This window comes from Astatotilapia calliptera, chromosome 14 (assembly GCF_900246225.1).
Source record: "Astatotilapia calliptera chromosome 14, fAstCal1.2, whole genome shotgun sequence".
Classification (NCBI taxonomy): Eukaryota; Metazoa; Chordata; class Actinopteri; order Cichliformes; family Cichlidae; genus Astatotilapia; species Astatotilapia calliptera.
Window position 1 is genome coordinate 18195727 of NC_039315.1, and position 12149 is coordinate 18207875.

Here is a 12149-nt window from a genome sequence, read left to right on the forward strand (position 1 = left end):
CAATACCAGCCTGGCAGACAAGGTTCACACTGAGTAGCATGTGTAACAGCCACATATGTCCCTGGTTCACAGGGCACAGGTTGAACAGTTCCCTCAGGGCAGTAGTAACCCTCAGGACAGGGTCCCCCTGTATTTCCATCAGTGGGAGTAGATCTGACAGCTCCCTCTATGCAGTAGTATCTGCATAAGGAAAAGACAGCATGAAAATTCTGGGGATAAAAATGATATTTACATTATTTGCTATATGGATATATATATAACAAAGACGATGATGATGTGATGGTTATTTCTTTAATCATCACAATCTGGTGTACCCTGCACGACAGGACCCACTGGGTTTTGTAAGGCCAGCAGAGTTGCAATAAAAACCCCCAGGACAGGGTTTGCAATCCTCCTGGCTATGCAGTCCTGAGCTGTTTGACCAGCTCCCTTCAGGGCACGCTTCAGGACCTGTGGTGCCTGCAAAGATGGCACAAGCACAAAAACACATCTTGATTCCAAGAAGCAGAATGACTGCCACACTACAATAAAGACAGCAGTTATTAAACGTAGCAAAAAATTTAATTTAAGACACTGTACTCAAAATTCAGCTACAACTAAATAACTGACATGCACCCACTGTTGGGTCCAGGGTTGAGGAATTTAGGGCAAGATGTAGCTGCAGGCTAAACAAGAAGTTTACCTTACAGCTGCATTTTTAAGATATGTGTCAATGACTTAAGTTGAAGAGAACAAGCACACAAATTAATTTAATGAGAACTATATCAAAAGTTGCAAGAAAACATGTTTTTGAACTTCCTTTAGCGCTCTAAATGCTAATTAGTGTGACTAAAACTTGGCAGCCACAGACTATAAAAGAGCAGAATGTTAATATCCTCACACAGTATAAATTTGGTTACATTAGCTTAAAAAGCAAGCAGCACTGTGTTACAAAAAAAAGTGATGTGTATCTCTGAAACTTGCATCATCAGTACAGCAGCAACTGTGGGCGACTGCTTGTTCGGGGAAGACAGATGAGGTACCTGAGGGGCAGTAGTGACCAGGTGGACACAGGGAACCTGAGAGTCCATCCAGTGGCCTGGGAGAGGAGGCACCCTTTCTGCACCAATATCCAGCATGGCATGGTCCTGTGGGTAAAAGAATGTCACAACACATTTCATCGTACAGTCACATAAATATATCTGCAGTCCTGCAGTACACACTAGACGCTGCACCTTCTGGGTTTTACAACTGGATCACCAAACTAGGTCACCAAGATTAGCTTTTGATATATGATTTTGACTTACATACCCCAGGCCAAATACAGTAAATCCAAAGCTATTTTCACTAAAGTTGAGAAAACAATGTTTATTTTTGCATTTTGGGTGAAGAGACACGTGGGATCATTGTTTTGAACTTTGCAAAAGCACTTCAAATAGCTTATCTAACAAGACATAATGAACAGCATGAGTTTTGTGGGATTTACTGTGAAGTATTTTCAGTAAGACATAGTAGAGAAGAGAAGAGAAGAGAAGAGAAGAGAAGAGAAGAGAAGAGAAGAGAAGAGAAGAGAAGATGAAACAATTCCAACAGTTACATAAAGAAAAACAGAAACATATACTCACAAACACACCCCACAAAAACAGAAAAATGTACAATTTTCAAAAACTAAGAACAAGCAAATCATTGTTCACTGTACACAAGACATTGAAATGAAAATATCAAAATCTGCCATCATTTTATAATGAGTCAATTCTATCTTGATATGTGCAGACACCACACCTTGAAGATAAGGTCAACATCTGTAGACCCTGTTCCTTTCATTTTGTTTCTCCTGGTTAGCCAGATTCCCATTTTTGCCTGACTTATGAGAAAGTTGGAAAGACAAATCTGCTTCCTCTGTGCTGATCTGTATTTGGGACCACAAATGAACATTGTATTGGCTGGCACCTGTCCATATCCAGCCAATCACTCTTCCAGCAATTTAAAGAGGGAAACTAGGACATTCAACCCACAAATGTTGCAGGTTCTTCTTAGATTGAAAAAAAAACAAAAAACACAGTTACCCTCTACTCTTTGATCTGTATGTGTTAAATGTCTGTCTGCGGCCACTGCCCCATACACCACCCTTCACTGGAGAGCCACGCTACGTTTCATTGGATCGGTTTGTACATAGACCTCCAGCTGTCTCTAGGATAAGAACCTCTTACACTTCAAAAACTCCAAATCTAACCAAGTATATTTGTCTTATTTCTAGTCGAAATATCTCATTACACTTAAAATAAGACACATTCAGCTACAGAGTAACATTTCAGTGAGATTTAGGAACTCGTTTTTAGACAGTACATCTTGAAACTGGAGAATTTTCACTTGTTCCACTGGCATTTTTCACTTATTTCAAGCAAAAATATATTGTATTAAGTGAGAAAACTGAATGAGAAGCCACTTCCAATACAAAGACACCCTTTGTGTATCACCCTGTCAATATCTTTTCTTCAACCAAAATCTTTTCTGTTTACTGAGTTGCTTATACCCTACCATCCTAATTATTTTCAATACTGAGTTTATGAACATCAGACACGGTGATCCACGTTGATGGCACAAATAAAGGTGAACTGATGCTCCTTTCAACCAACAGGTGAACTAACTGTTCCTCATGGAGAAAGACAACCACAGCCTTGTTCATCCAAGAGCCGTAAGTAATGTTCTTGTGATCTACCGGTTCACCAGCAGCTAGGAGAACCTGCTCCACAGTATACTGCTGGGGAGCCACAACACTGGCCCCTTTTATAACTGACAGAAGAGGTGAGCCCTTATTAGGGAACAGCCAGTTAACTTAACCTTGTTCACTCTACATCAAACAATGAAAAAAAAAAAACGTATCTTTCCTGTTAAACAACCAAAGGGCGTGAAGAAAATGTATCTGAAATGTCAGTCTAAACTTCCAAAATCCATTTAGCAGCTCCACCCTCTCACCAACCACCTTCACATTCAGTCAGTCACACTCCCAGCATGCAGTGCAAGGAGAGGAGAAGAGAGAAGACTTTCAGATTCTCACCTGCTGGCTCTGACAGTCCAAGAGAAGGACAGTAACGTCCAGATGCACAAGGCATGCAGCCAGCTGAGCTGTCTATATGCTCTCTTGGGTTAAAGGAGCCTATGGGGCAAGGGTGTTGGTTGGGCAGAGCTGTACCTGGAGGACAGTAATGTCCCTTAGGGCAGGGCCTCAGCAAGGACACATTAGCTGCACCCAATCTTGAATCACAGTAGTAACCTTAAAAGAGAGATTTTTTTAAATTAACAATATCAATGTGGGAAAAGGGTAAAAAAAATTACACATTTATATTGGTGGCATTAGGGAAAGTCAACAATCTTGCAAGGATTTAAAAAAAAAAAAGCAATCAACTTCAATAAACACTTCTTCAACCACTTATGAAAAGGCTAAATAACAGTGTTGAAAAAGTCAAAGGATTTAGGTGTCCTACCTGCCCCACAGATGGAACAGGATGCCTGTTTGTCTCTATCCTGATAGGTTCCTGATGGGCACGGCTCTGGGGATGAACTACCCTCTAAGCAGAAGTGACCAGGAGGACATGGCAGAGCCATAGCCACAGTCTGACCAGGAGGACACCAGTATCCTATGGAGTTTTACAGAAATACAGTAGTGTAAAAAGACAGGACACAGGTGTTCATCGAACATGTGATCAAATTTATGAACTAACCATCGCTGCAGAGTCCAGTTGGAGCCCTGAGGCCTGTTGTTCTGCAGAAGAAGCCTGATGTACAAGGCTGACAGCCCTTCACACTGGTCAGGCCTGACACTGGGGAAAAAGTACCAGCAGGACAAAACTCTGGCTCCCCAGACCCCTCAACTGCAGAGAAAAATAAATGTAGTTTAGGCCACCATTCATTCCTTCTATTCATTCATCCTTTCTGAGTTCCAGTGCCTACACAGGGTTGAGGGGTGTTGGAAATTATAGCCATCCACCACGCAGAATGTATAAGGGGACACTCTACACAGGTCAACAAAAAAACAGAAACATGCTGAGTCATACGTAAACCTGTGGGTAATTCAGGGTGTCCAATCCACCTGACTCATAGTTATAGCTACTTTGGCATCTCCAGTGTACTTAATATGCATGCCAAGGAAGAATGCAGACATAGTGCCACTTTAGAAACTTGGCATTTCAGCCATAGAAACAATTCAAAACTGTTTCTAACACATATCGAGTGTATACTGGGTGTTGGCAAATGTACGTAAACATAGTTTTCCCCATTAAACTTGTGTCTACAGTGTTAACATTGCTGTTGACTCCGTGTATCGTACTTTCCTTTTCACCAAGCCTTTTACTTTGCACTTTGGCTTAAAAAGTGGGCAAGATGTCGATACAATCCTTCCAAGGAAGTAAAGCTGGGCTTACCACAGTATGTCCCAGGTGGACAGATGTTGCCTGTTTCTCCATCTGTTGGTCTGGCCTCAGTGGCTCCTCCTACACAATAATACCCAGGAGAGCAGGGGCCCATTGGCAGAGCTAAACCTTTTGAGCAAAATGACTAAATTGGTTATTTTGATTGTGCACAGCCAAAAAAATATTATCTATAAGTTGGCTAGAGATTGGCATCCCCTCAAGTGGAACAACAAGAATATTTCAGAAACCTCCTGGAACTGAACTGTCCAATTTACTTATTTACTTTTTTAAATACATTATACAGCAATGAAATCACATGCCACAGATTTGTCATAACTGTAACATCGATATACATAGAGGCAGAACACACAACACACAATCTATAGCTGCATAGGCCAAATGGAGAGCCAAACCCATTCTGCACATTGTGTTTATGTGCTGAAAGAAAAATGATTTCCTTGCTACTAAAATTGATCCTTAAGTATGATTTCACTGATTCATCTACACAAGGCATTTTGTAGAAGGTATAGCAGCAACTTTCAACTTCATTCTCAAAGTATTATTTTGATGATATTATTTTATATAATATACATATAATTTTATTTCTTTTTCACAAATTTAGCTGAGAACCTATATGTAACAATATGCCTATTGTAGCCTAGAAAACAGTGTGTTTGTGCACCTGAGACATTACAGAAGGTTCCGGGTGGGCAAGGTAGGGGCTCTGAGCTGCCTAAGGGGCAATAAAATCCTGCCTGGCAGCGCCCCCCTGTGGATGTAGCTGGACAAAGACAGTTGGCATTTGTATAATTGTCAAGGTCAAAGGGCTGGGAGTTCCACGCTGCAGAGACACAGAACCAACCTGAGAGGAACAAACAGCAAGAAACAAAGCAAGATATCACAAACTCTGTGTGATATAGAAAAGATCCTGCAGCTGACACGTCTAAGCATTAGTGAAACATGATTTCTCAACATATAAAGATATATATATATATATATATATATATATATATATATATATATATATATATATATATATATATATATATATATATATATATATATATATATATATATATATGTATGTATACTCAACAGATGGCGATACAGAGCAAGGTGGCAGAGATGAGACATTGTTAAGAAAAGTCTTAATAAACCAGTTACTCAGGCTTCCACATCAGTCTATCACGTGTGCATTATGTGTCTGATGTGTTGAAGTTCATTTGCATCTTTGCACATAAATAAATAATACACAGAGAATTATTTAAAAGCCGTTGTTGTTGCTGAAGTGTGACTGGTGTTGAGCTGTGATGTTTCGTGTTTCATGTGCACTCTTTGTTCCCTACTCTAAAATCTTCCAGACTGTTTTGCTGGGCCCCGGAGACACGTACGCTGGCACAGAGGACAAAGTCCTGACACTGAGAAACTAGGCTGCAAGCTGTGATTGTATCTTTGGAACAAATGAACAAAGACAATGTTACTAACCAGCTTTGCATTTTCCAGACACTTTGGTCAGCCTTTCCTTCTCACAGTAGTGTCCTGGAGGACAAGGCAGGCAGCTGTCCAGACTCTGCGTCATGGGCTCTGGGTTGTAGTATCCACGTGGACAGGGAAACTGGGTGGCATGGTTAGTTCCTACACATGTAATGCAATTAGATATAAACAAGTGTGCAACTTCTTTTCTATTATTAAAGCTGGGGACAATAGCTTACTGAAGCTGAAACCAGCTTTCAGTTCAATACGAAGCTCACACTCTGCTTCTTTTCAGACTAAGCTGAACTTTTACTAATCATTCATTCTAATAAATAATCATAACCATGACCACAGTTTTGGGGTGATTGTACCATCAGGGCAGTAGAATCCAGGTGGACAGGGAAACTTGGAAAAATTGGCGGTCCTTTCTGGACAGTAGTACCCAGCAGGGCAGCGGGAACACACTGACTGGCCTGTGAGGTTGTTGTATGTTCCAGCAGGGCAGGGCAATGGGCTAGCACTACCCTCAGGGCAGTAATGAGCAGTTGGGCAAAGCCCTCCTTTTGCGCCTGGAGAAGAAAAACCAATTAGATGTGGAAATGTACTGAAATTAATGTGATAAATCTCGTGATAACGCATGATTAATTCAGTAATCGCTCATTCAACAAAACACCCTCACACATTCTAGTTTCCTGTATTTATCAGCATCTGTTTCTCTTCTCTCTAAAGCCTATTCATAACATTTATATTCACACATTATACATTAGCTCTGCTTTACAGGAGTTTTAATTCATGTAAAGCATGAATTAACAACATTGATTAATTATAGCTTTGCTGACATGGAATTGCATAAGCTGAATCAAGAAAACCTGCGCTTGTTGTGTCTCCCCCTGGACAGTAGAATCCAGTCTGACATGGACCAGATGGACGAGTAAGACCTGCAGTGCCACAGAAGTGACCCGCTGGACATGGACTACAGCCAGAGGTGTCCACCAGATGAAGACTGCAACCATACAAATGTAAACACAAATGCGCATAAACATTTACAGGTCCATGGTATAATAGTGTGTGTAATATTTTGACCAACACACCTAGTAGAGAAGGTCCCTGGCGGACAAGGCATAGGCAGACTGGTGCCCTCAGGACAGTAACTTCCCTTCGGGCATGCTCCTCCTACTCCTGTGCTGAAGTTGCCATCGGGGTTCTGAAAGTTCACGCCTGGAAATGTTGCACATTTTGGTCACATTTTAGCTGTGAAAGTCGGTTTAACAGCACAAAGGCACTGAACACGCTGTATAATAGATTTGGTGTACCAGCTATGCAGTAGTAACCGGCCTGACAAGGCCCAGAGGGTTCAAACAGACCCCAATCCTCACAATAGAAGCCTGTAATTGAAGCAGAGAAAAGAAAACTTCACTGCAGTGGTAATAATTAGAAGCATTTATTGAATCACGTCATAAATTACTCCTTGTTTAGGTAATTAAATGTGGTAAGTTATTCTGCCATTATCTCTTAATTATAGCAATTAGCTTTAAAAACCCCAATTCATAAATGACAAGTTAATATATTAAAATCTAATTCAGCTAACCACTGTATCCACAGATTCCCAGTATCATTCAGGCAGTTTAAAAAAAAAAGCATGTTACAATACTCTCACCTGCTGGACAAAGGAGGCACTGCTCCACTTGACTGAGACCAAACTGAGGACTGTATGTACCAGGTGGGCAGGGTAGTATACCTTCAACGCCACCACCAAGACAATAGTGTCCCACCGGACACGGCTGGACACCTTCTCCAGATAGGCAATATGTTCCTATGGGGCAGTCATCGCACATTTCTGCCCCTTTAAACAAAAGAGAATAATTTAATAGTGAAGTAACATCTGCATTTAAAATCACAAATATGATTTATTTGTGTTTAATTATATTTTTATACCTGTTGTGTTTGAGTAAGTCCCATCAGGGCAGAGAAGAGGAGATGCTGAGCCCATTGGACAATAATATCCAAGTGGACAAATGTCACCTGTCACACCATCAGAGGGCGCTGAAACCACTGCCCCTCCAGAACAATAATATCCTATAAATCAGAAGATGCAAAGGTTTAGTGACTTCTTAAACACTGGAGAGCGTTTCATCCAACCAGTTTCTGTTTTTCTGCTTATTTTAGTGATAGACACTATGGCAATGACAGATATACACAGATCGCATCAGGCACTGCTGGCACTTCATTACCTATATCACAAATTTCAGAAGGCTGGCTGAGTCCAGTACTGTTACAGTAGAGTCCTGGGGGGCAGGATAAACAAGAGGACCAGGTTTGGGCTCCCACTGTGTTACTCCAGGTTCCCACAGGACATGGGTGCTGCTGTGGGTACTTGGTTCCTTGTGGACAGATGTAGCCTGCAGGACAGACACCGCCAGACGCCACAGCCACCTGTGAGAGTGATGGGGTAATTATAAGGTGACTGAGAGCAATTAATCGGCAACAATTTTCTAAATAGTCCTTAATAATAGTAAATATCTTTGGGGTGTTTTAGTGTTGAACCAAAGAAGCAGTTTGAAGAAATTAGCTTTGGAATACAAAGAAGTTTGATCATCTGACTGTTCTAGTCAGAAGTTTAAAAGTTAAAGCTGTGGGCTGTTCGAGTTGGAAGCTGTCATTAATTTCCTACGCACTATCAGCAGCCTATCCAAAAAGCACTTGGGTTATTTATTTAACTAATGCAATTCAAACTAAACAGGCCTTTAGATTCATGCTCATATCAAATGAAATTAGCAGTCAAAGTGTGTGGAAAATGAATAGCTGCCATCAAATCAACTGCACGACACTAAAGCAGACACGTTCAACTTAAAAACCAGGACATTTCCACCTCTTTAATTGCCTTCAGTTTTTCCTTTTCTGTGCTCCTTCCCCCGCTCATATACTGCACCATGCTGACAAATTGCTTCACTTGAGCAAAAGTGAATTATAAGCATAACTCAACAACAAGCCCGTAGAAGAAGAAAAAAGTCAAATATTTCGCCATTTGAAACTCTTCGGAAATCGATATGGTAAATATAAAGACATTTGAGACCAGTGTCTGAAAAGACCGTAAACCAATAAAAGCATGACAATAAATATATGATATAATATTTCAGTACCTGTAAAATAAGGAAACTGTAATTCTTAATGAGTCTGCAAATACAGCTACTGTCCCAAAAACAAATAACTCATTCTGAGATGAGCTACTACTTAAAATGCCTTTATAGAATTACAGTTTTCTGTTAATCTCCAACAAAAAAAATCATCTGATCCTTTTCAAATAAGATAATATTACCACATAGTAAATAAAGTTATTATTCATTAAATCTTACTGGTGAGGCAGTGGAAGCTCCAGAGGTGCAGTAGTGTCCTGGGTCACAGAGACCCTGAGGTTCAGAAAGACCACTTCTGCTACAGAACAAGCCTGCGTCACATGGCCGGCAATGCTGCACAGCATCACCACCAGGCTGGTCAGAGTAAGAGCCCTGAATAATAATCACATGGAATCATTTTAATAGGGTGGGATTTATGGGAGGAAATTCAAAATCATGAAGACAGAGTGATGAAGTAAAACGTGCAGCGAACACTGACACTCTACAATGACACATCCACAATTTCACACCACATGAGAACATAAAGGTACTCACTGAAGGACATGGGTGAGCAACAGTGGATCTTAGAGGACAGTAGTGTCCTGTGGGACACAGAGGTGGCTGGGACAAGCCTGTGTGGTTACACAATCTGCCTCCCTGACACTCCAAACATGACTGTGCACCTCGACGCTGCCGAGCACAGACAAAAGAAATAACCCTTAATATACCATTAGCCTATCATCCAATCATAAAGAAATACAGGCTCAGTGTAGCAGCACTTGGCATGTAGTATATCCTACCGGCTGAAAATAACCAAGAGGACATGGCTCTGCCCTGGCTGCCCCTTTTGAAGTGTAATGCCCTTCCTCTGCTTCATTCTGAACAGGTGACGCTGAGCCACCAGTGCAGTAGAAACCAGGAAAACAAGGGGCTGATGGTGACGTGTTGTTAGAACCTGCACAATAAAAACTGACAGGGAGAGAAACACACTGACTCATGGAGTAGAGGTTTCAGCTGTACATAGTCCTCCAAAACAAATCGATAGGATTACCCTGGCGGACAGCTAGTACACTCCTCAGGTCTGCTGAGGCCAGTGCTGTTGCTGAAAGTGCCAGAAGGACAGGGGAGAGGAGAGGGCGAGGCTAAAGGACAGTAACTTCCTGCCGGACACAGACCTCCAGTTGGTCCATCGACAGGAGTCTGGCAATAAGAGTGAAGAGAGGCCAAAAACTTACTGCCGCGTAATGAAATCCTACAACATAAAGTTGTTATGTGTTGTATTTGTATTTGTTGATCCCAACAAGTAAAGAAAATTATTGGTATACCCTGAATAAATACAGAATAAATGACTGTAATAACATTAGCATACAGCAGACTTGGCTCCCTCTCTGCAGTAAAAACGATCTCTGCAGCTTCCAGAGGGCTCTGAAAGTCCCACTCCAGTGCAATACTGGCCTCCGCCACAAGGGGTGCATTCAGACCTATCACTAAGAGCAGAGCGAGAACTGTAGGTTCCTTCAGGACAAGGTTCAGGAACAGAAGTGCCGTCTGGACAGTAAAACCCCTGAACGGAGGCACAGAAGGGGAAAAGGAGCCATTTGTGCCTCTGGTGTATTTTACATAAACAGATGCAAGCACACTTAGAAACTGTCTCACCCATACAGCAAAACAGTTTTTTAAAAGTCTTATTCTTACTTGTGGACATACTGAAGGAGTGTGAGTTCCTGGGCTGCTACAGTAATGCCTGGATGGACACAAAATACATGCCTCTCCACTTTGACCAAGTGTGTTGTTTCTGTATTTGCCAGCTTGGCAGGGGTATGTGAAGGGGTAACCGGTCCCAGCGGGGCAATAGTGGCCATCGGGACACTCCTCTGTCTTAATATAGGACAACATAATAGTCATAATAGGGAAAAAAAAAAAAAAAGAAAAAGAAAAAAGAAAAAAAAGGACAACATAATAGTGGTTATGGTACTTGCTTTGAACATGCAGTCTTCATCTAAAATCACTATTAGGTAGAAACTTGTGAACAGTATTAACAAACTGACTATAATTGGTAATGGTAATGCTGTCTTTCTGATCATAAAAAAATCTATGGTCTTACAGGCCTGGTAATAGGCTGCTCCTTAGGTTGTTGGGAGTAACAATACTTCCCCTCAGGACACTGGATACACTCACTGGCATCACGCAAGCCAGGAAATTCACTGTAGGTGCCATTGGGGCAAGGAATGGGATTGGGATCCTGTGAGTAAAGACTAAATGTAGTTTAAGAGGTCAAATGTGTCCAAATATGAAAACATAAGTACATAACTTTAATTTTTTTTAAGTCTCTCCTGAATTTATCAATCTGTGACTCACAATGCCTCCTCCGGGGCAGAAGAAACCTCGAGGACAGAGGGTGGCTGATCGCTGGGGGTCTCTGGCCAAACCCTGAGAGCAGAGAAAACCTGGAGGGCACACCATGACACTTAGCATGGCTTCCTCACTAGTGGTCTCATTACTGCAGAAGTGGCCCTGCAGGCATGGAGAACACTCTGCAGATCCCTCATCCTACACACAAGAGAACGTGAAGAAAGAAAGCTGAAGTTAAAGATATCAACCAGTATGGGGGAGGGATACAGCAAAATAGACGTTGAAAACGCAAAGGAGAGGGGGATCTAATTTGGAAGATGCTGGAAAAACACTGACACTGCTTCAATATTGCGAGCAAAATATTGATTTATGAAAGAAATTGACTTCAAAAACTCCTCTACCTGACATTTACTGATATACGTTACTAAGTGAGCAATGCAAGACGATATCATGTGGGTGGGAAATCTAAAAATAGGACAATCAAAACAGCTACTGAAGGATGAGAATACAAAGGCTTTAGTTTCCAGAGGTTCTGTCAGGGGTCCAGTCACATTGGATGTTTTATAGTTAAGATCTTACAGAGTAGCTGCCAGCTCCACACACTCTGGGGCTGACAGTGGCTGAGTGGGGACAAAAATAGCCAGCAGGGCAAGAAGAGCAGTCCTCGAGCCTCCGACCTCCTTTCAGACGGCGAAATGTAGAGCTGGAGATGCAGGGCAATACACTAAATCACACTCATTAAACCAGCTTAATGCTAACAAAAATCCATATCGTCATCATTCTCACATTTTTCTTTATGACTGACACACAATCACTGCTTACG

General features: G+C 41.5%; 1 protein-coding gene and 1 long non-coding RNA gene across 2 annotated transcripts; both read right to left on the minus strand.

Moving 5' to 3' along the window:
• Positions 1–3420: 3420 nt before the first annotated feature.
• LOC113036657 (neurogenic locus notch homolog protein 4-like) lies at positions 3421–7026 on the minus strand. Its single transcript, XM_026193071.1, has 8 exons — positions 6953–7026; positions 6731–6864; positions 6233–6430; positions 5874–6023; positions 5071–5250; positions 4401–4517; positions 3702–3851; positions 3421–3617 (listed from the first exon to the last, which is right to left on the minus strand). The coding sequence occupies exons 1-8, from the start codon at positions 6982–6984 to the stop codon at positions 3421–3423; spliced, it is 1158 nt and encodes a 385-aa protein (XP_026048856.1). The 5' UTR covers positions 6985–7026.
• An 852-nt stretch (positions 7027–7878) lies between these two features.
• On the minus strand, positions 7879–9273 carry LOC113036906 (uncharacterized). Its single transcript, XR_003274520.1, has 3 exons — positions 9215–9273; positions 8093–8294; positions 7879–7937 (listed from the first exon to the last, which is right to left on the minus strand). It is a non-coding gene; the product is annotated as an uncharacterized LOC113036906 (long non-coding RNA).
• Between the last annotated feature and the right edge of the window lie 2876 nt (positions 9274–12149).

Coding starts and splice junctions, on each gene's coding strand:
- LOC113036657 (XM_026193071.1), bottom strand. CDS start 6,984: ATGCCTTGTCCGCCAGGGACCTTCTCTACTAG. Junction 5,251..5,873: donor GTCTGGAAAATGCAAAGCTG/GTTAGTAACATT, acceptor TGTTCCTCTCAG/GTTGGTTCTGTGTCTCTGCA. Junction 3,852..4,400: donor TCCACCTGGGACATACTGTG/GTAAGCCCAGCT, acceptor TTTTCTCTGCAG/TTGAGGGGTCTGGGGAGCCA.